General features: G+C 40.8%; 3 protein-coding genes and 1 pseudogene across 3 annotated transcripts in view; 2 read left to right on the top strand and 2 right to left on the bottom strand.

Moving 5' to 3' along the window:
- The first annotated feature begins 3,348 nt into the window (after positions 1-3,348).
- On the top strand, positions 3,349-9,663 carry LOC122345758 (annotated as a pseudogene).
- An 851-nt stretch (positions 9,664-10,514) lies between these two features.
- On the top strand, positions 10,515-14,555 carry LOC122344972 (single-pass membrane and coiled-coil domain-containing protein 3-like). The gene is made up of 2 exons (XM_043238652.1): positions 10,515-11,066; positions 12,933-14,555. The coding sequence occupies exon 2, from the start codon at positions 12,951-12,953 to the stop codon at positions 13,596-13,598; it is 648 nt and encodes a 215-aa protein (XP_043094587.1). The 5' UTR covers positions 10,515-11,066; positions 12,933-12,950; the 3' UTR covers positions 13,599-14,555.
- A 2,972-nt stretch (positions 14,556-17,527) lies between these two features.
- LOC122345126 (interferon-induced protein 44-like) lies at positions 17,528-19,965 on the bottom strand. The gene is made up of 6 exons (XM_043238955.1): positions 19,960-19,965; positions 19,723-19,917; positions 19,142-19,291; positions 18,896-19,067; positions 18,651-18,751; positions 17,528-18,041 (listed from the first exon to the last, which is right to left on the bottom strand). Exons 1-6 carry the CDS (start codon positions 19,963-19,965, stop codon positions 17,868-17,870), a joined length of 798 nt encoding a protein of 265 aa, XP_043094890.1. The 3' UTR covers positions 17,528-17,867.
- A 4,670-nt stretch (positions 19,966-24,635) lies between these two features.
- Positions 24,636-26,374, bottom strand: part of LOC122345421 (3'-5' RNA helicase YTHDC2) — a 16,546-nt gene continuing 14,807 nt past the window's right edge. The window contains exons 27-30 of the mRNA XM_043239539.1: positions 26,244-26,358; positions 25,744-25,953; positions 25,243-25,425; positions 24,636-25,159 (exon numbers count right to left, since the gene is read on the bottom strand). Coding sequence (XP_043095474.1) covers positions 25,106-25,159; positions 25,243-25,425; positions 25,744-25,953; positions 26,244-26,358 — 562 coding nt within the window. The 3' untranslated portion in view covers positions 24,636-25,105. The remainder of the gene's footprint in view (positions 25,160-25,242; positions 25,426-25,743; positions 25,954-26,243; positions 26,359-26,374) is intronic.

Genomic DNA, 26,374 nt, shown 5'->3' with positions numbered 1-26,374 from the left:
GATTTCAGGATCCTTTTGGACCGTTTTCAGAGTTGGTTTGTTTTCTATTCTTCCTTTTAATTCAACGATATATATATATAGATGTGTATCGCAAAACGAACCCGGAGTCAGCGGCGTTTCATCGATCGCGCAATATAATCTCTTATTTTTCTAGTTCTGTTGCAATAAAAGCGAAGCGCGGGCTTAGCAGTCTTGAATTGGTTATCGTTTCGTTTTGTCATGAAATGTTTTAAGAATGTGTACAAAATGTTTTCTTTTTTCGTTTCTTTTTCTTTTACATAAAGCATTTTAATTCAGTGCGATGAAAAACTGTGATGTTTTGTTACACAAATATATGCTTTTGTTACACGAGAGGCATAGCGCGCCGCCGCGGCCGCTTCCTGATGATGTAATTCCTCATGTACTTTGTATTCTGTTTTCATTGTCATTTTATTGTACTCTGGTTTCAAAAGGTGCAATATCTTATTTCATTCTCTCTCTTTTTTTTTTTTTTTTTGGAACAAAGATGGGTTTCTCTAATATTTTGACAGACGTTGAACTTGTAGATCTTAGAGGTTTTTGTAGTCGTATGCAAATGTAACGGATATTTTTTTATTACGGTGATCTGGCGGGAAAGGGTGGTCTTGCGTATCGTGAGGTTGTTTTTGCCTTTTGCTCTCTTGTAAAACTATGTATGTATGCTCAGATACTTGACTAAATACTTTATTTAAAAATATATATATATATAATTAAATCAAAGACTTTTTGTCCTGCATTTTTACAGGAAAACTGTCCCTGTTTTTCTGTTCTGTTTTCATACTGAAATTTGTCAAAGATTGTGAATGTGTAATTTTGAAATTGGATGTTGCATCTTGCTGACGGATGAGAAGTTTTATGTGTGTAGTTCTGTAAGCTTCCGACCTTCAAGCGTTCAAGACTGCTAAGCCTCGGAGAGCCTACCTGTGTATTAATTACTTGTAGTTTTTATATTCTGAGTATTGAAAGATCAAACGTTCTTGTCTTATTTGGTACCGCTGGTCCTCCACTTCACCAGAACACACTGTGGACTCCTGTACAGTCCCGCTCCATCACTTTTTAATTCAGATTTTTGCTTTCTACTCTGTGTGATCTAATATATGTATGATTGGTTAGTTACAAATTGATCTAGTATTAACTTGCTTAATGAAAAGGGATATTATAATTTCAAAATGTTTAATTTTAGTGTTTCTTTTCTTCCTCATGTGTACAGGTAACCATGTATTAAAATGATCGAAAGACTACCTCTTCTCTGTGCCTCTTCTTTGCGCTCTCTCTCTGTGTTTTCGCGCTCTTTGGCGTTCCGATATAAACCGTAACGGGCGCGGGCGAGTGCTGGAAAAACGATTGTTCTACGCGTGTCGTTCGAGTTCATTCCGAGGAGCAGATCGGATCTGGAGAAAGGCGTCTCTGCGTCAGTGTGTCTGTGATGGAAGTGAATGGGTGCCGTCAGAATGAGAGTCTGATTAAAAACGTCCCGATAATCAAACTGATCCAGCGCCTCGCGGCCTGAGCTGTTTCTATAATAATCTGAAGAACCGGTGTTCTCGAGAGTCTAGTGTAATTCATCCGGTGTGGTGTCCACTTTAATTGAAGTGTGTGTGTGTGTGTGTGTGTGTGGTGGTCTGTGGGAGGGTTCATTGGTCTAAATGGATTTTTAAATACAGATGAGTGTCTCCTGCCCTCGGGCTTCACAGATAAAACACTTAACTGTAGGGAGTGGCAGCTGTGTGTGTGTGTGTGTGTGTGTGTGTGAGAGAGAGAGTGAGTGTAAGTGCATAAGTGAGAGCGTAAGAGTGTGTGTAAAACTAAGTGTGTGAGAGTAAATGAGTGTAAAAGTGATTGTGTGTGTGTGAAAGTGAATGTATAAGTGTGTGAGATTAAGAATGTGTGTGTATGTAAAAGAGTGAATGTTTGAGTAATGTGTGAGACAGCGAACAAGAGTGTGTGTTCAGTGGGTGAATGTGTGTTTCTGTGTTTCTGTGTGTGTGTGTGTGTGTGTGTGTGTGTGTGTGTGTTCTGTGGTGTGTGTGTGTGTGTGTGTGTGTCGGAGGAAACGATGTGTGGACTCTGGACGCATGTATCCTGTGAACACTACACCGGGTGCTTTCTTCGGGGGTTATATGATGTACTTCACACACTCGAGTGATTCCTAGAAGATCTTTGTAATAAAACTCTTTAAAACGACGTTGTTTAGTGATTTGTTCCTGATTTGAGTCCAATCTCTCCTGATTTCTTCAGTAGTTTCAGAAACCGACGCCGATCCCAATGAATCAGTGAAGATGATGAAGATGATGACCGTTTGTTTATATGAAGCTTTATAATCCGTGCCGTGTGGACAGAAATACAGTTTTGTCGATTTAATGATGAATTCTCTGGATGATGCAGACCTGATGAATGAAGGATCTCCGATGGATGAGCATCGAATGAAAGAGAACAGAATAAAGATGTTCTCCTGCTGGAGGAAAGAAGGAAAACCCTCCACCGATCCCGAGAAGAAAGAGCTCTCTTCATACGAGCACCGAGAACCATTCATCTGCCCCCGGACAGAACATAATGGGAGAAATTAAAAATACCCACCGCGTAATAAATTATAGTTAAACATTTTTATTATTATTATTATTATTATTAGTAGTAGTAGTAGTAGTATTTTAGGCTATTATGTGATATGTAATTATAACAATGCGTATTACATATAAAAATAAAAACATTTATTAGGTAGCATTTATTAGGTAACATTTTTATATTATACATTTTATTGCATAATAGAAATTTCATATTCTATATTCTGCATGAACGCAGATGCATTAAAATACGAGGGAAAATACGATCAAATATAACGCGTACAGAAACAGTTTAAATCGCATACTCTATGCAAAAAAATCAGAATTATTCTTGACGTAACGATCCTTCACACGTCGCGTCGAAACGCATGTCCGGCAATCGTTTAAGCGCGTCGAACTCGATCGGGTCGCCAGTGACTGCGTGTCGAGTTTTAAAAAGACCTGCAGAGAGAGAAAGTGAGTGAAACGCAGAATAATTGCATGTCACGGGAGCCCGCGCGCGCTCAGGTTAATAGCAGCTGGTTAAGCGCGTGAGAATAATTGCAGGTAATAGCCTCGGTCCAGGTGTGGAGCCGCTCGCGCGAGATCAGCTCTCCGTCGGGCTCTCTCGCTCAGGTCCGTCTCTCTCTCTCTCCTCACAAAGACAGAGTTTCTCATTGGGTGTGTGTCTTGAAGGGGTGGCGGGGCTCCCGCATAAAGAGCCGTGTGTGTGTGTGTGTGTGTGTGTGTGTGTGTGGGTCGGGGGGTCATTAATAACTAATTAGAGGCTCAGAGCCACCCGGGCTCCTATAAGTGGAGCCGGCCCGGTCCCCGCGCGTCAGTCTCTCGGCACCATGGGCTCGGTTCTGGCGCTGAAGTCCAGGTTCAGGTCTCAGCTGTGTGAGATCATCACCTCCGACATCCTGCACAGCTTCCTGTACGGTCGATGGAGGAACGTGCTGGGGGAGAACCCGAGCGAGGAGCAGCGGAGGACCGCGTTCACCGCCGAGGCTCTGGCGCAGTCCTTCCCCGGAGGTACAGCCGCGCACCGCACGACAAACACCTGCTTGAACGCGCCTCAAATATAGAGTTCGCGCTTCAATAAAACCCGGGGGAGCTGAACCGAGGGACAGTTTTATCGCAAGAATGACTAGTAAATCATTCCGTTTGCGTTCGTGGAAGTTTCTGCCGTATCGAAAGCGTTTTAAATATGCCTCGTCGAAGCAGTTGCGTTTTTTTTTTTTTTTTAATAAAAACGAGAGCGTTTGTTTTATCCTCGTGACGCGCGTTCGTTTAAAAAATCGTTAATTCGCGCAAAACTCTCGCGTCTGGAGAAACGCGTCCCAAACTTCTTTCAGCTCGTCGTTCAGTGGGAACTCTCTCGTCTGCCGCTTGGGAACTTCTCTCCCGAGTTCCCCGGCGTTTAGTCTCCTTTCTTTCGCGCCATTGAAGCCGTTTAAGGCGGTGAAAGGTGCCGGGCGCGCGCGTTCGGCGTGTAACTGAATGAAGCGGCTTTAAATTCATTTGGTTAACTTTGTGCTTGACCTGAAAGCCAAAGAAAGAGCCCCATTCTCGGAGCTTTATCCCGCATTCAGGGCTCTCTGGAAGGGCTCTTTTCCTGCGCTGGCATCTCCGTTAACGCGCCGTGAACGGCTCTTTCTGTCCTCATTCACGGCGTGTCAAGCAGCTAATCGCCTTTCCATCTTTTTGTTCGCCAAATTCCTGCGTGTTTTTAAACAAGCCATCGCTTCATTCACTCACATTTATTGCTACAAACGCGGTGAAAGGATAATGAATGTGGAATGAGTCGGCGGAGAATAACGAGTGTCAGTTAAAGCGGAACGAAAGCGGGTTCTTCACCTCTCCTGAGCCGCTTCTGTCCGCAACAAACGCGCGATTCTTTGATTTTGACGTTAAATGCGAGTGTCTTTCTTTGGCGCTTTTGAGGCGCCTTTCAATGCGCTTTTACAGTTTCCCTCCCCAACATTTAACGCGTTTAATCCGGTTAAATAGAGGTCATATTTCGTGACCGAAATAATAATAAAGGGGATTCGTTTCATTCGTTCGTTTCGACGCGTCTGCCAAAGTCTCTTACTTTTTCTTTCTTTTTGCGGCTAAAATCGCGTTTGTTTGATTCAATCGTCGAAACTGTTTTTTTAAGGAAGGCTGCGTTGTTCTTGATCGAAAGCAGAAATCACAGAACGATTAAAACGAGCAAAACGATTCATACACTCGAGATTTTAATATGAATTCGTTCCCACTCGATCACGTTTCCCGGTGTTTTCTTGTGTTTTTAATTAAATCGCGTTTCAACGCTGATGATTAATTTTGTCACGCAATTATACAATTAAATATGAATTATCTGTGTGCTCGCTGTACGATGAGGATCAGGGTTTGGACTTTATTTATTCTTATAATAACAGTAAAGACATGCGCATTAAAAATAAACCATTTCCTCTCGCTTTGAAGGACAGTCTTCAGCAGATCTTATATCTGAGGCAGTAAAACGGGTCAGAATTAGAATTTTTTAATCTTAAAAATCATTAGATGTTACGTGAAGATCACGCTCCATGAAGATTAATAAAACGTAGTAATATTTATTTCAAAGATCTTCATTTGAACCACTTTCAAGGAGGTTTTCTCAACATTTAGGTTTTTTCTCGCTTTTCTCGCTTCTTCTTTTTTTTCTCTCGCTCCCTCAGATTCCTCAAATCTTTCCTAAATCATGATTTAGTTGCATCTCGCACAGATTTGATCCAACCCCAACAAAGCCACGGAAAGATGATTTATTCAGATTTCAGACGACGCGTAAATCGTATTCGTTTTTGTTAATGGCTCGCGCGTGAATACCGTAAAGAAGTTCTCTCTGGTGATGTTTATTGATGTGGATGGTCTCCTGCAGAGGTGCAGAAGCTGTCCAGTCTGGTCCTGCCCAGCGAGGTCATCATCGCTCAGAGCTCGGTCCCTGGAGAAGGACTCGGATTTTCTCCAAGACCTGGATCAAAGCCGGCACCGAGATGGGCCCCTTCTCCGGGAGGATGGTGTCCCCGGAGCACGTGGACCTGAGGAAGAACAATAACCTCATGTGGGAGGTGAGTGTGTGTGTGTGAGTGTGTGTGTGTGTGTGATCGAGGCAGTGTACTGAAGACCTGTGTGTGTGTGTGTGTGTGTGTTCAGGTGTTTAACGAGGACGGGACGGTGCGCTGCTTCATCGACGCCAGTCAGGAGGACCAGAGGAGCTGGATGACCTACATCAAGTGCGCCAGGAACGAGCAGCAGGAGCAGAACCTGGAGGTGGTTCAGATCGGCTCCAGCATCTTCTACAAGACCCTGGAGGTCAGAGCCCTGCTCCACGAATCCTGGTTCTGTGTTTCAAAATAAGACGTTTACATAAAATCAAGAAACGGCCTTTTTATTTGTCTTTTTAAATTAAAGTTGATCATTTTGGCTGTGTTTAATAAGATGTATACAGTAACATTAGCCAGAATGTTTATTTTAGTTGGAATTTCCATATTAATTTTCATAATCTATTTCACTTAATGTACATAAAAAAGGTGTGTGTGTGTGCGTGCGCGAGTGTGTGTGCGTGTGTCTGTCTGTCTGTGTGTGTGTGTGTGTGTGTCTGTCTGTGTGTGTGTGTGTGTGTGTGTGTGTGTGTGTGTGTGTGTGTGTGTGTGTGTGAGTGTGTCACCTTAAAATCTTTGACTCGGATCACAAATTATTTAAACGGGTTTGTAAATAAATATTCAGTGTAAAATATTCCGTATATTGGCAACGTAACTGTAAAATAAAATTTGATCTCCGGAGGTTCAGACAAATATTTAATGTAATTGGTTTTGTGTAATTTTTTACATGTATTTAGTTTTATCTGTTAGCTCTAAAAGCACGCATCTAGCCAGTTCCGCTCGTGCACGATGAAACGGGTTTTGGTGAGGTTCTAAAGGCTGTGTTCCTCAGACGGTTCCTCCGGAGCACGAGCTGCTGGTGTGGTACGGGAACTCTCACAACACTTTCCTGGGGATCCCTGGCGTCCCGGGAACAGAAGAGGAGCAGCAGCAGAAGAAGAGGAGCGGTACGTGTTCATCCTCTCCTCTTCATCATCCTCTCCTCCTCTTCATCATCCTCTCCTCCTCTTCATCATCCTCTCCTCCTCTTCATCCTCCTCTCCTCCTCCTCCTCCTCCTCCTCCTCATCTCTCTCTTAGTTCTGCTTCTTTAGTCTGACGGAGACGAGCGCGCGCGCCCTCCAGCGCGTCATGTCGGGATCGCGCTCGGGGTTTATTTCTATAAGACGAACTCTAAGAAATATCATCGAATGTTAAACTCACTGCATTAGTCCAACCTCTTCGATCGCTTTTTATTATTTTCCATGCTTTGTTTTTAAATATTTCTTTTAATTTGGCGACTTTTCCAGATTTTATTAGTTCTTATTAATTTGAGGTTTTACTCAATTTCATGACTTTTGAATTATGGTTATATTTTATTCTATTGAGATTTCAGACGTTCGACATTCGTGATATTAATGTTCATTGCTTGTCAGGGTTTTATTTCTGTCCGTGAATGTTTTTATGTTGTAGGCATTTTTGAGATTTTATTCGTTTCACGTAAATTTTCTGGTCTTATCGTTTCCATGAACTTTTGAGATTTAAATCATTTTCATGAGTTTTGAGATTGTATTAATATTTGAGATTTTATTCAGTTTGGTGATATTATTATTTATTTATTTATTTATTTTTAGATTTAATTGTTTTCCACATCTTTTTAAAAAGTTATTAATTTTTAGGATTCTTTATGGTTTTATTTTTTCAGTGAATTTGATATTATTAGTTTTTGAGATTTTATTAATTAACAGAATTTGTTCATTTTTGACATTTTATCATTCTTCGTGACTTTTTGAGATTTTTTTTTTTCATTTTGATAGATTTTTACTTTTTTCCACAATCTTTAAGCTTTCATTAATTGTTGCTTTTCCCACTTATTTTATTTTTTTTTTTATAATTTCTCTTGCCTTTTCAAAGTTATATTTTAATGACTTTTGTTTCAGATTTTTTTCCGCTCATTTTCTATGACTTCTGGAGCTTTTATTTATTTATTTTTTATTTAGTTTTTTACGAATACACCTCAAATCAAGCCGACACGCTCCATCATCATGATGCTCCCTCTCCTCTCGGAGACGAGCCGTTTTCTGAGCACGCTCTCATTAACCTTCCCGTGGTGTTTGTGCTCCGCAGCAGACGAGTCTCACTCCTGTGACGCCGGCTCTTCCTCGCTGTCCTCCTCCTCGTCCTCCTCCTCGTCCTCGAGCCGCATGCGCTGTGTGATCTGTCACCGGGGCTTTAACTCTCGCAGTAACCTGCGCTCGCACATGCGCATTCACACACTGGACAAGCCGTTCGTGTGCCGCTTCTGCAGCCGCCGCTTCAGCCAGTCGTCCACGCTGAGGAACCACGTGCGTCTGCACACCGGCGAGCGCCCTTACAAGTGCACCGTGTGCCAGAGCGCCTACTCTCAGCTGGCCGGCCTGCGAGCGCACCAGAAGAGCGCGCGTCACAGACCCACCGGATCGAACCCGGAGCCCCCGAGCGCTCCGCACCCCGCGCTGCTGCGCCACGTCCCCGGCCTGGTGCTCTGAGAGGAAGAGGAGGAGGAGGAAGAGGAGTCTCTGAACGGGGTTAGGTCTAGTCTCAGGCTACTTCGGCTGAAAGAAACGCGCTCCGACAGAGCCACGCTTTTTATCTAAGGCTGCTTGCAAGCACTAACTGACCTAGAGCCTGGACCTGGCTCACACTTCCATCCCATGAATAAATCATCTTTACGTTTGTTAGGATCTGACGGTATTTGGATCAGAAAAAAGCTAAAAAGTATTGTGAAAATCGCCTTGTTGTCCAAATGAAGTCACTCATCAAAAGTCGCTCTTTTATAGCAAACATCTTAAAGAGAATCCTAATGATTTTTGCTGTAGTTTTGAGCCACAGAGTGTGTTGTTGTTTATTTCTCCGGGGTCTGGATGTCAGTGTCTTGTTTTAGACGTCGAGTCATTTCACCAGACACACACTTTTACTGGTAAGAGCGCAAAAAGTGTTTTTTTCTCAGTGTTTTTGTCTTGTTTCTTCAACGCAAGCCTCTGAAGATTCGTGAATCGGGATGAGGTTCCTTCACACCGAGAAACCACAGACTGATGATGATGATGATGAAGATCACTGGATCATAAATCATATAAATCACAAGCAGGGTTTATGAAGTCGGTCTGGTCTCTAAATGTAAATGTCTTCTTTGAAAATAGATCTCTAGTACTTTTTAAAGACTTTTACAGTATCTGATCACGCTGCAGAAACATCTAAAACGTCTAGTTTTGTGAGAAATTATGGGCAATTTTATGTTTTAAAAATAGAATGACACGCACCCGCTCTTGTTCCAGTCGTCACTAATCACTCAGTTTCTCAGAAAACAAGCGTCACGTGTTTCGCATCTTTTGATCGTCTTGGTTTAAGGACGTATAGATGATTGTTCTGGGAAACGAGACCCATGCATGACGTCTTCTCTCCTCTGGTTTGAGATCGTTCTCTCATGGCGGAGCACAGATGACGTACAGCAGCCCATTAAACGCATTTCAGCTTCACGCAGAGGAATCTTTTTAGACTGGTTTCCTTCCTCGGTGTTTCTGTTCAGCAGCGTCTAAACCTCCTCCAATCAAGAACTGTTTCCGCTTCCTAATGTTTGGATCTTTGATCTCGTTGCAGAAAGCGAGTCGTTTTGAACATTTCACTTCTCAAGCAATTGCGTCTTGATTTTAAGAACGTTTAGATATTTGTGTCGAAATACGGCAAAAATACACGGAAGATGGAGGATGTTTTAATATCACGTGTGTTGATGTTTCTTGCTGTGGTTCTGTTGTACATAAAGAGTCCGCTCAGCAATAATTTAAAGCTTTAAAGAAACAGAGACAAAACATCGAACCATTTCTTGTGTCTTCAGGTGATTCTGAGGTTTGTGAGAGACGTCGATCTGTAAACACTGGATGTGGTTCAGGCCATCGCACAAATCAGTGTTAAGGTGTATATATGTTTGTATTTTTTGTCTATTGTAAATAAAACGGTTGAAACAAACGATCGACTGCACCGTTTGGGAGATATGAAGCTTCTGACTGAAGACGTGAATCGGTTGGTGAACTGGGACCGCCGCTGTTTCTCAGTCTGGATGAAAAAACATCAGCTAGAGCTCAATCCGGCTGAGACTGAGCTCCGTCCCCACCGTCCAGCGGCTTTCATCAACGATTAGCCCTTTGGTTCAGACAGAAGTCTGATGAGAACACAGAGAAGAGCGGCGGTCCGAGAACAGATCCCTGAGGAACCCCAGTGAACAGAACAGACCGGCTCTCTCCTGATTCCATTCATTCTCAGAAATCTACATCCACTTCATTCAATCAATCAATCAATCAATCAATCACTTTCATTTCTATAGCTCTTTTATCAACACAGGTTGCATCAAAGCACTGAACAGAATAAAGTAGAAGAACACAATGACAGGGATGTATAATGAAGAGATGAACAGTTTGTTATTAAATGCAGAGACGGTCTCTGGAATCAATTCAACGATAATCTCTAGAAGTTAAGTGTCTTCAACAAAGACAGAGGCGACATTCATAAAATCTTCTGCAGAAACCATCTCAAATTTGATCTCACAATAACATTTTTATATAAGCGTACGTGTGATTCATAGAATGAAGAGAAAACGCGTGCACGCCTCTCTTTAGCCATAAAGTTGATGATGATTTGGATCTGCAAGCGGTTTCATCTCTTTGCTTGGAAACGACTCCTAATTAATGCCATTAACGTAAATATCACCATCATTTCCAGCAGCGAGCTGCAAGAGCGGCTTACGTTTTTCAAAAACCTGCAATACTCCGATAAAAGTGTGTACGTCTGCTCAGACCCTGACGTGACGAGAAGCACTTCTCCACGGCAAAGACGTTTCTTAGAAATATTATGCGTACGATCAAATCTATGAAGAAACGAGGCCCTGAGATCTACACGAGAGAGACTCCTTCACCGCTTCGTTCATTGATTTCGTTCACGTTCAGAAGACTAACACACAAAAATGAATAAATGAAATGTAAACAGTGTTTAGTCCCAGACTGCTTTGTGTTGTTAAAAGCACTAAATAGAAATTGGAGCAGTTCTGTTTAAATAATTGTTGTAAAAATAGCTGTTTAACTCTCTCTGTTATAATTGCTTTTTACATTCTTTTTCAATTCAAGCTAAAACTTTTGCTGTGCATGTATATATCAGATTTTCAGACTGGGGGTTATTTCTCCATCTCAAGATGTTTTGTGTGTTTGAGGAAAGCTGCTGTTGGGTTCAGTTCAGACTGGATGGTGCCGGTCAGGAGAGCTGACCAATCAGAGACGCCGTTCTTGATGATGTTCACGTCATCAATCTGAGAGACGCTCTCTAGATCATTCCAGCTCCAGCCTTTCCTGTGTCCTGTGTGTCTCCGGAGAAGAGAAGAAGTAAGTCACTCCACTCGATCAATCTGACTTCATCTGTTATCTGTTTATTCTACTAGTGTGTGTTATTTTTTATCTTATGTATTATATGTGCAATCCGTCTCATTCTCTGATTCCTTGTCGTGATATTCTCAATTAATATGCGTTAGAGTTAGGATGACTCAGCACTGGTTTCCTGAAACCCATGAACATGCTCCACGAGCAGCATCTAGACGTCTGAGACGTCGATGATGCTGTCTGATGAGTGTACATGTTGTGTTGAGACCATGGATCTATAATAGAGAAAACACACACACACACACACACACACACACACACACACTCTCTGGGCACAAATGTAACACTTTTTCAAATTGTGTTCAAAGGTTTTATTGTCTACAGTAATTTCACGCTTGTCTAGAAGGAATATGTCACTTTGTTTCTAATTTACTTCATCTTGAAAAATTGCATACATCGTAACAGCTGAGGGGCATGTTGTCTCATATGACAGCTAAACTGTTATCTCATTTGATTTGAATCTACAAAACAAACAAATAATTAAATTTAATTATTATAAAATACATAGTGATATTTTTTAATAATTAAAAATGTTCAGATTTTGGAGTTTGACAATGAACACAATGCAGCTATGTTTCTATGTTACATGTCTTCAAATTATAGTTTACATAAAAATAATGGTTTCTCATAATTTTTATTAAAATTACATTGTTAATTTTTTAGGAAGGGCACACTGTAACGAAACACACCTCATCTGCACAACTGGACTTCTTAGTGTTAGTGTTAGTCTTTTCTGCCTGTTATTGACCTAACCCTAACCCTAACCCTAACCTAACCTAACCTAACCTAACCTAACCTAACCTAACCTAACCTAACCTAACATAACCCTAACCCTAACCCTAACCCTAACCTAACCTAACCTAACCTAACCTAACCTAACCTAACCTAACCTAACCTAACCTAACCTAACCTAACCCTAACCTAACCTAACCTAACCTAACCTAACCTAACCCCTAACCTAACATAACCCTAACCTAACCTAACCTAACCTAACCTAACCTAACCCTAACCCATAACCCTAACCCCAACCTAATCTAACCTAACCCTAACCCTAACCCAACCCCAACCCATAAGCCTAACCTAACCCTAGCGGTTAGGTTTAGGGTTAGGTTAGGTTATGGGTTGAGGTTGGGTTAGGGTTAGGGTTAGGGGTTAGGTTAAGAACCCTAACCATAACCCTAACCCTAACCTAACCTAACTCCAACCCAAACCCTAACCCTAACCTAACTAACCTAACCTAACCTAACCTAACCTAACCTAACCTAACCTAACCTAACCTAACCTAACTTAACCCTAACCTAACCTAACCTAACCTAACTTAACCTAACCTAACCTAACCCTAATAACCCTAACCTAACCTAACCCTAACCCTAACCTAACCTAACCTAACCTAACCTAACCTAACCCTAATCCTAACCCTAACCCTAACCCTAACCCTAACCCTAACCCATAACCCATAACCCATAACCCTAAACCTAACCCTAACCCTAACCCATAACATTAACCCTAACCCATAACCCTAACCCTAACCCTTCTGTAGCTCATTGTGGTCGCTTGAGAGGAGTGAAAGCTGCTCTTAAATAGCCGCTATATTAATCTGCTTCCTAAAGAACGTGAAACCTACATGACGTACATGACATATTCTGCTAGCCAATTAAAATCATGTGATGCTATAAGGGCTTCCAACATTTGAAGATCGCTTCGCAAACCTGTTCTAGAGAACATTTATCCATGCCGTGTTACAAACTTGCACGAGTCTGTCACATGCATCGGTGTTTGTGCTTCTCATGTCATTATTTCTGTTCTTTCAAGACTCGGACGTAAAGGAGCATGTCTTTGAGCGATTGGCTCTACCCCGGAAATCCCAAAAGAAGGGAGAAGGTTATCCGCAGGAGTCAAGAGCTTCTTGAGCTGATGAAAAACAACTTTCGAGCCACCAACAGTCTCTCTGAGATCGTAAATAAGCACCTGGGTTCATCGTTCGACCCCATCGCTCTGGACGAGAGAGCCACCGTGAAGGAGAACTGTGAAGTGATGATTGAACGCGTGAATCAGATCCAAGCTAAAGTCGAGGAGGTTAACGAGGAGCTGAAGAATAAGCTGGATCCTGCCATGTATGAGCAGCTACAAAAAATGTCGTTCCACGACCTCAAAACTCTTTCGGTTGCTCAGAAACGTGTAATCTCCTCAACCTGCCAGGTTTCAGCCGCGATTATAGTGACGGTTCTGATGAAAAAAATACGCGTTCTGACGAACATAACGTCCACGTGTGTTAGAGTTGTGGGAGGGATGATTGCCACCTTCGTGGTTGGGCTGTTAATCGATTTGATCGCTTCGGCTATCATAGGGCATTATGAGCGTAAACATCTGGAGGAGGCCCTGGAAGACCACGAGAAGGTTTTGGTAGAGTTCAGGCCAGCATCTGAACAATACCAGGACGCCATAGCTGAAGTGAAGGCTGTGATTGCATTTTTATAAGAAGGAATACACTCTATATACAAATAACAGATTGAAAGCAAAAATTATGTCTCATTTTAAATGAGTAATAAAAACTGAAGCCAGAAGAATAATGTTCCTGTGGTGAAATAAATGATTAGTGATACCTTCAAAAGACTTTCAGATTTCACCTTAGCAAGTCGTAGATTGCTGTTTTATTTATAGAACACTAATTTCAATCCGACAAAAATATTTGCTGTAATCGAAAACATGCACGCAATTAACTTTACTCCTAAAAGCATGCACGGAATTGAGATGGATGAGCTTGAAATAAACTGCAGATTCAAACATGGTCTCGTTTATTAAAGGAGAATATTTCACATGCGTCACAGCCATCTTCAGGTATGGAAATGTGGAAAAGAAAGCTAAAGCTCCAATCTCCTCGTGAAAAAGTGTCTTGGTGAAGCTCGACGTCACACTACCAATATAAACATATCCTTGACTTATATCCCTAGACATCTACACGGCATTAGAGCAGCATGCTTTCATTTTTCAATGTCTTCAAATATTTGTTTTGGTTAATTTTTTACGTGCTAACATGAACTGTTTACTGAAATGTAGTTCAGTTCAGTTCAGTTTTGGTACGTCAGTCAGATTCGATCCTTTCCTTTTCACCGCCGCACATAATATTAATGATAGTGTCTTGAGAGGGACTCTCTTCGGGGAAAGGGAAATAAAAACCAATGTGCTTTTCCTAAGAGATAATGAGCTCTGCTGATCAAACTCTGCTTTTTTAAATGTGAGCTACTTTCAATTAAAGAATGCATAACAGGAACCAAATAAATCAAGACTGATGGCTTGTAGTACATGAAAAACTCAATTAGAATGTGATACAGAACCAAGACTTTCCATCACTTTTGGGACACAAACAGGAGCAGAGATAAGTACTTCTGTTTTTTTTATAGGATTGAACTGTAATTATTTGTCAGCCAGACTAAAGAGAAGACAGTTTAGTCATTTTGCTGATTAATTAATTAATTATATATATATATATATATATATATATATATATATATATATAAAGCTTGAGTTTTCGTAACATGTGCATGATAAAAGCTATCTAAGATGACAGAAACCGTCTCAAGGTTAACTGAAGTGTAATTTGATCATCATGTCAGTAGAAAAAGTGCATAGCGCTTTCTTTATGTGTCTACATCAGCAGCAGGTTTTATAAGCTCACAGTGTCTGGTGTAAATGAGAATAAAATCATGTCCGCTCCGACAGAGGAAAGCTGCTGTTGGGTTCAGTTCAGACTGGATGGTGCCGGTCAGGAGAGCTGACCAATCAGAGACGCCGTTCTTGATGATGTTCACGTCATCAATCTGAGAGACGCTCTCTAGATCATTCCAGCTCCAGCCTTTCCTGTGTCCTGTGTGTCTCCGGAGAAGAGAAGAAGTAAGTCACTCCACTCGATCAATCTGACTTCATCTGTTATCTGTTTATTCTACTAGTGTGTGTTATTTTTTATCTTATGTATTATATGTGCAATCCGTCTCATTCTCTGATTCCTTGTCGTGATATTCTCAATTAATATGCGTTAGAGTTAGGATGACTCAGCACTGGTTTCCTGAAACCCATGAACATGCTCCACGAGCAGCATCTAGACGTCTGAGACGTCGATGATGCTGTCTGATGAGTGTACATGTTGTGTTGAGACCATGGATCTATAATAGAGAAAACACACACACACACACACACACACACACACACACACACACTCTTGGTTGTCAGAGCATCGGTAGAATAAAACGTGCATTACTTTACTCCCAAAGCAGCAGGGTTCACCAGGACACACACAAACACTATACAATACACACACAAGTACCTGTTGAATTATTGTTTGTGTAATATTAGCTTTCTTAAATGACCGTTTCTGTCTCATTTCAAGACCCTAATATAAAGTGGAAATGTTTGGGAGTAATACACACAGTTCTGCAGAACGCTACAACAGATGTGTTGGAGTCTCATGAGGCAAGTATGCATACTAAGAGTATTTGTTGTGGGTTTTCTCAGAAGTGAATTGCTCTTGGTCCGGGCGAGTGGGGTATAAAACAAGAATGGCTTCAAGAAAGATGTGGTTCAGTCAAACGCTACCTGAAACGACGTGTTGTTCTTTCCTCTTGACCGACAGAAACAGTGTCCAGAATGTGTTCTTTAGTGTCCGCAGACAAGACCGAAGCGCTGGTCAGATCTACTCAGAGCCTCCATCACTGTGTGACCAGATACTTCACCATCACCAACAGACTGCTGGACATCATCAACACTCACTTCGGAGAAAACTTCTCCAGCGTCTCAGCAGACGAAGGCAAGAGTATCATATACAACTGCGCCGTGGTAAGAGACGCCATGACCGCGATTCTTGAGGTTTCCAAAAGAAAGAACAATCAGATCCTTAAGCTGATTGATCCTGGCGTTTACGATCAGATTGCCTTCGCCGGGCTGTCGCCGAAAGACAAGTCCGCGGTGCTAAGAAACTTTCACGAGGAGAAAGCTTCTGGGAGTCTTCGAACGATCTTTCTTCCGCTCGTCGCCATTCAGCTGTCGAGAAGCGAGTTAGAGAACGTGAAGCCCCGACGGAGGAACACGATCTGCCCGCTCTGGCCTTAAACCTGGGAGATCTGGTGAAGAGCAGCAAAAGCGTTGCGAAGCTTCTGCGAGAACGAGAGAGTCCTGGAACGGAGCTCGGAGAAGCCACGCAGTTAGTGGAAGACGCCGTCTCTGTCATGAAGCCGCTCTGTGACGCCTACGAGGACATCGCTGCAGACGTCGAAGCCTACGTCAAAATCATATCCCACAATATCTAGAGCGGAATCTCTTTGTCTGCGAACTATACTGTGTTCCTCATTCATCTCTTGCCTTCTATGCATGCAATGTGAAGCTACTTCATCATTGAACACAGGCCTGTCGGGATTTAAATGTCCTCTCTTGCTTAGTTGTGTTCTGTGCAAATGAAAACTATTCAAAACACATTGTCAACATTTTCTTATACGCATTTATTTTGCTATTGGTTCAAGGACTCCCAAACGGTTCATTCAACGATTCGTTGTTCCAAAGCCCTCTGGTAATTGATTGATAGATTTCATTTAAAGCAATGTTTGCGTGTTTTTAAGGATCCTGAAGAGGCGTCTAGCGACATAGAAAGATACCTGTTGAGTAGCTGATTTTTGTTTAACCCAAAACATGACCTACTGCAGCTTTAATGTCCTCCTTTAAAGTCAACCAGAACTTTGCATTTTGTTTTTGAAAATGATAGTCAAATAAGCAGCTTAAAACACGTGGAGAACAACGTAGAGACCTTCCGTAAGAGACTTTAGCCTCTAGTCTGAGAACATTGCGGATGTCATTTTTTATCTCTTTACGGTTTTTATTTTCGGTTGATTCCCTAAATGACATTTCTATTAATTCAGCTGAAGTGTGGTTTTTCTTTTGGTGCGCTCCTTCTCTGCAAAAGAAGCATCTGTTAGACTACACTGAATTCAAGTTGTTTGATTAGCACAGCATTAAAACATATCTCTTATTGATTATTTATTTTTTATATTTTTAAGCAAATATTTTAAGGTTAGGTTTAGGTGTGCATTCATCTGTACCAATATAAAATCGTATTAGTTAAAACATAACTTTGTTTCAGTTCTGAACACCCAAAATTCAAAAGCAGAAGAGACAACAACGATATATTCAATCTCAAAAAGTTTGCATTTTAAAAATGCTTTTCAGTTAGTGTGTAAAGTGATGCCTTCACGTGTCTTTTCAGGATATATACTGTACAGTAGGTGTTTTTTTGGACCAGAAGCTGGGAATGGCTTCTGTAGTGTATTTGTGAGAACTGAAAGTGTGACTTGATTTTAGCACAAACTATTTTATACCCCTTGTTTAGGACATTAGTAATTAAACTGAACAGCTGAATCCCTCCATGAAGGTCCCGTACACATCTATTTATTCATTTGATGGGAAACGACAGCAAACAATATATCTAATATATCTCTAAACTCGTACATATATGTGCGAATATCTCTAGAAGCAGATTTAGAAGCAAGTCTCACCCCCACCGATCAAGAAACTGATATTATAATATTACCAAACGGATATGGAGCTCTTATTTTAAACAAATTATGATTGCACAATTATGAGCAACACGATTATTAAAACAACAAGTGCATTTAGCTATCTTTGCTTAACATTTATATATGTAATACCACTAACTGTAGATATAACTGTTCACTAGACAGTGTTCCCTGCATGGGCCTCAGTAACTCATCCACTTGACACTTGATCCTCCACATAGTCACTGGCAAAGTTAACAATGTTTTGCAAAGCATCTAAAATCAGAACATCCATTGTGGCATCAGTGGCACGTTCCCTGTGGTAGTTCTTCACAGGATAAATGCAGCTTATAGGAACTCCCAGAGTGTAAGAACAGGCCTCCATCTGCAAGGAGAACACACACACACACACACACACACACACACACACACACACACACACACACACACACACACACTTTACATATAGGACACACTTAATCTGCCACGTGGAATATGTAATGAGACTGAATCCAACACCGCTTTTTGTGGAAATAGGCTCATTCTTCAACTCCCTCAGAGTTAATAAGTTGATTTTTACTGTATTTAAATCTATTCAGCCGATCTCGGGGTCTTGGCGATAGCACCTTTAGCATAGCTTAGCATAAATCATTGAATCCAATTAGACCAGTAGCATGGCGTTCAAAAAAGAGTTTCTTGACTCTTCTGTAGTTATGTCGTGTACTAAGACCGGTGGAAAATGAAACGTTACGGTTTTCTATACTCCCTTGATTATTACACCGGAATGAGAGTATAGTTTCTAATCACATCGGTCTAGAAAATCCATGCTAAGCTACGCTAAAAGTGCTATCGCCAGACCCAGAGATCAGCTGAATAGATTTAAATACAGTAAAAATCAACTTATCAACTCATACCTTTAATTTCAGAAGAAAAGTACAAGAAACTATTATATCGGTGCCAACTTTACCTTGGTCACAAAGTTAAAGTACTATACCTTCTCTTTTATTTTTTTGCTGGTGTAGATCTTCTTAAGATCCTCATGAACTAGAGGACATGCTTCATCCACCTTGGTTATGATTACGGTTTGAGGAATACCTGAGATACAATCAGTTACTTATTACTGAAATGTTCATTTGATCATTTTACAGCCACTTTGTTTTTATCACGACGTGCAGCTTTCTCGGTGATTATTGACTGATGATATTATTTGTTTTGTTTTTGTGCATGAAGACGACTCACCCAGATCCCGCGCTTTCTCCCGAACCGCTTTCATTTGCTTAATTACCTCCCCGTCCATCAGAGAAACGGTGCTGGCAGGAAGAACGCCCACCAGGCAGTGGATCCTGTCTTTCAGCGCAGGGTTTCTATTGTACTTTTGGTCGTCTTCATCAATAGTTTTTGCTGAGTTAAACTGAACAGACAGGCATGTATTTGTTTTTAGCTGGTGACTTTATCACCATTTATAGCCATTTCAAACATACTTACAGTGTAACCATCTTTGATGTGACCGCTTAATAATTTCCTGATGTCCTCCGTCCGTATCGAGGTACTGCTATCATCATGTATACCAGCGATGTCGGTGAAGGAGAAAGGATAAAAAGAGCCAGCCTTTTTCTTAATTTTATATGTGTTGCACTGAAAATAAAACCCATACGTCGTTTGTCGTTTGCATAGAAGTGTGTAACTTAAACACATAAAGAGCAAAGCCGTATAAAGGACGAGATCGCCGCATTAAAGCGTGACAATATTTCTGAAAGCTGATATCAGTTTGAGACAGCGTGAGGGTGAACTTAGCGTAGGCAATAACCCTGTATGTGTTTTAGATAGAACGTAGTTAAATACTAGTCAAGTGCATTTTTTCCAAATGAATCCATTTTGAATGAATTCTTTGAGTCAATGAGTCAATCACTCTTTGAACTGAAGTGCTTTGAACGTCATACTGATAAGTCATGTTGTTTTTTGTCAATATTGCACTACTTTTGCATGTTATACCACACCGCACTACTTCCGATGATCCCATCTAGTCCCAGCAGAGCACATTTAAGCTTAGTTCTGAGTGTTTTTACCTCCAGAGTGAAGCTTCTCCCGGTGAACGCTGACTGAGCGAGGGCTCTGGTGGTGATGCGGCCTCTCGAGCAGTATTCACCGAGTTGAAGAAGCTGGACTTTCCGGCTCCTTGCGGTCCGTGCAGAAGGACTCTCAGAGTGTCGATGTCTTTGTTCCCGGACTCGAAGTCGTTTATTGTTGCCATAAAAGTTTGTCTATTAGTCCTAGAAAGAGTTTTAAACATGTACTGTTCTCACTATCATTTCAGAAAGCAAAAGATAAAATCATCAAACTCTTAATAGCAACAAAATACAAGATGCGGAAGGAAACTGTGCAAAAGTTCAGAACTGAACAGACGTGCACAGAATCTCTTAAAAGCCTATTGTGAGAAAACATGATCATAATCTGTGTCTGTTTCCTGAGACAATGATCAGTTTATCAGCTTACTTCCAGTCCATGGGCCGCCAGGGTTTATCATACTCTGTAGAAATAAAAAAGATTAATTTTGGGCTAGTTTTACTGTGCAATGTTTTCTAGACGGCAGAGAATATTTTTCTGAGTTTCAAAAAAACATAAAAATCCCTTACGGTACCTGGAGATGGAGGAGGAGATTTTTAAAATGTTTCAATGCCCACATCCTAGAAACACCTTTCGTCCTTATCTTAAAATCAAAATATTAGCATCTTTTAAATGATCACTATTCAACAAACAGTTCTAGCTATTTTTCTGCCAGTTTTTCTGAAGGTTTCTTTTCATCCTAAACACCTCAGTAATGGCTTCTCTGTAGTATATGTTTATATATATGAATTGTGAAAAGCATTAAACAAATTAAACTAAACTGCATAGATGTAAAATTTTAAAAATAGCCTATAACTTGTACATTTACATTAAAAACACTAAAAGTAGTAATAGTTTTGATCATTTATAACTAAAACGTATTTGATCTATATCGAACTGATTATCAGAAATGAATAATTTATTTCAGTTTAAGTTTAAATCATGTATGCAACATTTAATACATTAACAATCTAATAAATGACTTGACTGGTGGGAAGGGCCTCTAAGCCCCGCCCCCTGATCAACAATGAATTTGCATACACATGCCCTTAAAATGAAACTGTTCTTACTACTGTATTTGTGTTTACAGTAAATGTGTGTATGTGCACATATTTGCTGGCTGTAGTTTTATCTTAAACAAAAACGAACGCATGTTTATGCAAAACAGGGCAGCCTTAATCTTGTTCATCTGTGACTCAGCAAACTCGATCAAACAAAGAACGCGTTTTAAAATGAATGGCATGCAGTGACTGGTGTGCTGGCGTTGGTTTGGCGTGATAACATACATGCATGTTCAGGGAAGCTGCAGTGAAATGATAAGCACCGTGAAAAGCGCTGTGCAACATGAAAATTAATATTTACATAGATATACAGACCAACCCAGCAATGCACACACGCGCACGCACGCACGCGCACGCACACACACACACACACACACACACACACACACACACACACACACGCTTCGAAACGCCCGGATGGCTCTATTCATTGTTTTTGTAGGTTTTCGCCTCAGTCATATTTAAAAGGTAATCCCAATCAAGTTTTGTTTCAAGTTTAAATTTAATTTTTTAAAAATAGCACGCGCTTGCTTTCACCGACGTCATGAAAATGGCGCCACTGGACCAGACATGCGCAGTAGCGCTCCAACGCTTTTATTATTTGCAGCCTTGAAATGGTCTATAAAACTTTGTTTTATATATTTCATCAACGCATTTATTTATCATAAACTGCAAGATTCACCCCAGAAAAGCTTATTCTTCTGCCAGACACTGCCTCCTGAGACAGTATTTTCCGGCAGATCAGATGGTTTAGTCAGTCTGTGTCCTTATTTACTTTCATAACTTGTTACGAAATACAGGTTTCACCAAAAACAAACAAAAACAAGAACGACAGCTGAAGATGATATTTTGATGATATTTGCAGTTACTCAGCAGTCATTTTGTGGAGTACTCGAGGGCCAAAATCTTCCACCGTTAATATTTTACAGAGTAATTTGTAAATTACTGAGCAATTAAAAAAAAGATATAGACACAATAGAAGCAGTAAGAAAGATACGGTAGGTGTGGTAGAGTATTTAATAGCACCATTAAAATGATACTATAATTAAGTGCACTTTGTAAGTAAGCAGTAGAGTATTGAAGTGTAATTATTTATTCTCAAGGAGTTCAATCCTACCTTTTCAGCCGATCTGAGACGGTTTGACCACCTTGTTCTCTGTTCCAGGAAACTCAGACTGAATCTATAGTTTACTTTCAGTTTTGAAATCGCCTGCTTCTCACGGATCATTTACAGCGGACAGAAGAAAAGAAAAAAAACTGACAGGTAGTATTGTCTTCACGCAAATTCAGGAATTCAATTATTGACGCCACAGGCTGCTAAGTGTAAAGGGCAAGAAGAGTTTCAGTTCATTATTTTCCTCTACATTTTACAAACAACGGCCCATAACGGTGTGAAAGAAGTTCATTTGAAATGCTTAAAAAACAAATAATAAAATATTCACAGCTTTTTCCATGACACTGTTTCCGCCGATCATCTTTGAGATGTTTCTAATTCAGCAGATGGACATGATCTGGAAAGGCACACACCTGTCTATAGAAGGTCGAGAAGTCTGAGACGTTTCTGTAAACCTTCGAGACGGGAGAGTATCGAAGCACGGATCTGGGAACAGCTCCCAACGAGCACAGCGACCTCCATCATCTCTAACTAGAAGAAGCGGGCCACACTGAGCGGAAGAGAAGGGAGGTGAGTGAAACCCGACGGTCGCTCTGAAAGAGCTCCAGCATTTCTGTGAGGAGAGAGGAGAACCTTCCAGAAGAAGCTCCATCTCTGACCGACGGGAGCCCACCTGGAGTTTAGCAAAACACAGGACTATCAGACGAGGAGAAACTAAACTCTCAGGCCCGATGAAACCCTGACGGCCACACCATGTCTGGAGGAACCCAGGCTCATCCTCACACTGAGAAAGATGTGAGGCTGTGAGGGGATCTACTTCTGGTGCCGATCGAGAACTGTGCTACCAAAGGAACGCTAGTCACCAAAACAGCTACAGATGATTATGTTGACGCTTGTTTGATTGTTTTAGATATAGATTATATAGATATGGACATAAACACTTGCTTTATCAGTGAAGTTAGTTTAAATAGGTGATACCTCACTGATGAAGTGTCATGAAAAATATTTTTCAACTTCGTGGCGAGTTATGAGAAACGTAGGAAGGTTAGTTTCGCTAGACGTTCAGGTTGAGATGAAAAAACTGTGCGGTTTCTTCTCAGAAGTGAGACGCAGAAGACGCAGGATGTGGGGAAACGCTGCAGGGGAAGCTAAAACCTTGCCTCCTCACTCAGACACAACAACGATCTGTTCTCAGTCCCAAAATATAAACTCATACGTAGCCATCTTTAAAGCTTACATATTCTACAGCTTATTTATATCGCATGTTATCTCTATATATTAATAATCATTCAAGTTACAGCAAGGCTGTAATTATTGGATGAATTGTATTATAGAATTATAATAAACAATATTTGCTTTTTATCTTTAAAAATGTTTAATATGCAGTTTTATTACCCTGGAGATTTTTCGGATCAACTCTCAGAACCAGAAGGTAACCATGTTTCTATGGCGATGAAAGATGCTTGGTGGTTGGCGCCAAAATAAACCGAAACGTGTCACTTGACCAATCAGATTCATACAATCACAGCCAACGGAATGGAAAAGCCTTTTATATTCTGTTTTCATTTTTATACAGCATTTTTACTTTCCACTTGCCACGATCACGGGCAGAGTTAATAACATTTAGCAGTGCATCTAAAATCTGAACTAAAATAAATAAATAATAAAGCATTTGTCATGTTACAAACAACACTGTTCTCCTGAATCCTTGCTTCTTTAACACATGCATTAATTCAGGCTGCTTTTCTTCAGTAGTGTCTAGTCATGCGTAGCTTTAACGTGGAAAAAAGCTAATTACTAATACATTGAATTATCGTTCAGCTTTTATCATTTCTGCTCATAAGTGTTGGGTCACCAGTGATTTCTGAGGTGATCTTAGTAATACTTACAGTCTTCTCCAGAGATCTTCGAGCAGCTGATGGACATCATAATCATAATTATGAAAAAACAACTGTGTGAAAAAATAAATTATATATATATATCTTTGAATAATCATAAAATTCATATAATCATAATGCATTAAAATTGCATTTGTTATAGTTTTTATAATTAGCCTCGGGATAAAACGAGAGAGGCGTTCAACAAGAAAAAGAAGAAACCCAGGTTGAGTCAGTTTAGTGTGTGGATGAACAGGTTTACACACACAGTTACGAAATAATGACATATTCGTGAGATAATGATTTTAGTTTTTCCGTAATAAAATATAATATGTTTATGGGTGGTTATCAGTACAGTCAAAAATATAAAAACATAAATAAACCCCAAATGTATTGATTAAACTACAATTATAAGGTCAGCTGTTTCTACAAACATTTTTTAACATCATAATTATAGATCAATTAAGCCTGTCGCTAATGTCTTTTAAGTTTGTTTTGATCTCGATAACGAAAATTTATTTGATCTATATCGAACTGATTATCAGAAATTAATAATTACTTTATTTCAGTTTAAGTTTAAATGTATGCAATATTTAATACATTAACAATCTAATAAATGACTTGACTGGTGGGAGGGGCCTCTAAGCCACGCCCCCTGATCAACAATTAATTTGCATACACATGCCCTTAAAATGAAACTAAATTCACATTCATGTTCATCTGAATTGTCACTATTACTGTGTGAGCATTAATAAAAAGCTTCACAGTCATGGCTTGTATGACGAGTTAGAGAAGAATAAAAGTGTTTCTGTGACTTTACAAAAGAAACATCTGCAATCTTTTTATTGCAAATTACACAATTCCATGACTACAGACGACACATCAGGAGTTACGGCGGCACAAATGAACAGAGAACCAACAGAAAACAGCTTTTCACCAATAAAAGGGCAGGCTGGATAACTCCAGCAGCTTTCAGCGCTTCATGTCAGATATTTCCAGCAAAGCCATGAACCCAGAACACAAAAACTGTCCTTGCATGTCACAAAATATAGACTTTTTCCCTCTTCATCTGCTAAACAAACCCCGCAGTAGTGAACACTTTGTGCAAAGTCATCATAGATGACAAAAACGTTTGCACAGCAATTAAAAGCAGCACACAGAACGGATCAGAAACAGATCCGTAACACGTTCATGAGCCCGACTCGCCCTGAGAACACGTCATACAGCCACCAAGAAGACTGCGTGGATGATTATTAAGATCACAGTGATGTGTGTGATGATGATGATGATGAGCTCAGACTCGCTCCCAGAGCTGCAATAACTGACTTCCTGTCTGCGGCTCCACTTCCTGCTCAGACACACACGGGTCATACGTTATATGTTATATACTCAGACACACACTTGAGCGTGAGGAAGGGAACAGAAGCTGACCTGCGCGTCTCGGCTGATCTGAACTCTCTTGTTGTCGTTCCAGGGGTTGAGCAGCTGCTGCGTGAGCTGAAACGGCAGACTGTCCTTCCGGATCCAGTCCACCCCGAACACCCCGCCCAGACCGGACGAACCCCAGTCCAGACAGCGCTCGCCGCTGACCGCCGACGCCATGCGCGCGTAACCCTGCCCCGAACACACCACAGAAACATCACGTTAAAAAGGTTAAAAAAATAAATCTTTTTGAAGGAGGAAAAAAAAATTTGACAAGGGAAACATTAATTACTATTAAAAAATAAATAAATAAATTAAAGAAAAAAAACTTATATACATATATACACATATATTTTTTAATAATTAAAAAAAAAGTTTTTTTAATTCATATATAAATTTATTTATAATATTACTTGACAAATTATTGTCCTTTTTTATATCATAGTGTGAACTCTTGCTTTAAGGAGGATGGAAAAGCCGCGTTTGAGGGAGAGTCTGAAGGAAACCGACCTGGAAGTGTCCAGATCCCTGAACGGAGAAGATGAGGAAGACAGCGCTGCTCTCCACGAAGGCTCTCGTCAGCTTGTGCTCGTTGTTGGGCGTCGTGGACCAGATTCCTCTCTGCTGCGACAGATCGATGTTCCTCACGTTACTGCTCTTCATGATGAAGTAGCGCACGCCGGACCTCAGCGGATGAGAAGAAGGAGGAGACGTGCGGCTCTGTATCAATCACACACACACACACACACACACACACACACACACAGACACACACAGACACACACAGACACACACAGACACAGAGACAAACAGAGACACACACACACACACACATGTACACACATGTACACACATGTACACACACACACAGACAGAGACACACACACACACACAGAGACACACACACACAGTATTTCAGTGTCACACACACACACACACCAGAAGTCACCTGATATAAAGGACATTCTCAGAGCAACCGCAGTGAGTCTTAAATGCTCGTGGTGACGTACTGTTCCCGAGGACGGGGACGAGGGTCCGTCTGCGCTCTTCATGGGGCCGTTCTCGTCTCCCAGATGTTTGGGGTGAAGCGCTCTGTGATTCTTCAGCTGAGACGCCAGCCGAGGTCTGCGGGAACATCGTT

Source organism: Puntigrus tetrazona, chromosome 5 (assembly GCF_018831695.1).
Source record: "Puntigrus tetrazona isolate hp1 chromosome 5, ASM1883169v1, whole genome shotgun sequence".
In the NCBI taxonomy this organism is placed as follows: domain Eukaryota; kingdom Metazoa; phylum Chordata; class Actinopteri; order Cypriniformes; family Cyprinidae; genus Puntigrus; species Puntigrus tetrazona.
The sequence above is the reverse complement of the archived record's forward strand: the minus strand, read 5'-3'. Positions and strand labels throughout refer to the sequence as shown.

What these genes read in the sequence shown, in the direction of transcription:
- LOC122345126 (XM_043238955.1), bottom strand. An exon ending in ACATCAAAGATGGTTACACT is followed by an intron (nt 19,068 to 19,141) that starts GTAAGTATGTTT and finishes CTGTCTGTTCAG; the next exon opens with TTTAACTCAGCAAAAACTAT. An exon ending in GCAAAAAAATAAAAGAGAAG is followed by an intron (nt 18,042 to 18,650) that starts GTATAGTACTTT and finishes TTCTCCTTGCAG; the next exon opens with ATGGAGGCCTGTTCTTACAC.
- LOC122344972 (XM_043238652.1), top strand. Translation starts at nt 12,951, where the DNA reads ATGTCTTTGAGCGATTGGCTCTACCCCGGAAATCCCAAAAGAAGGGAG.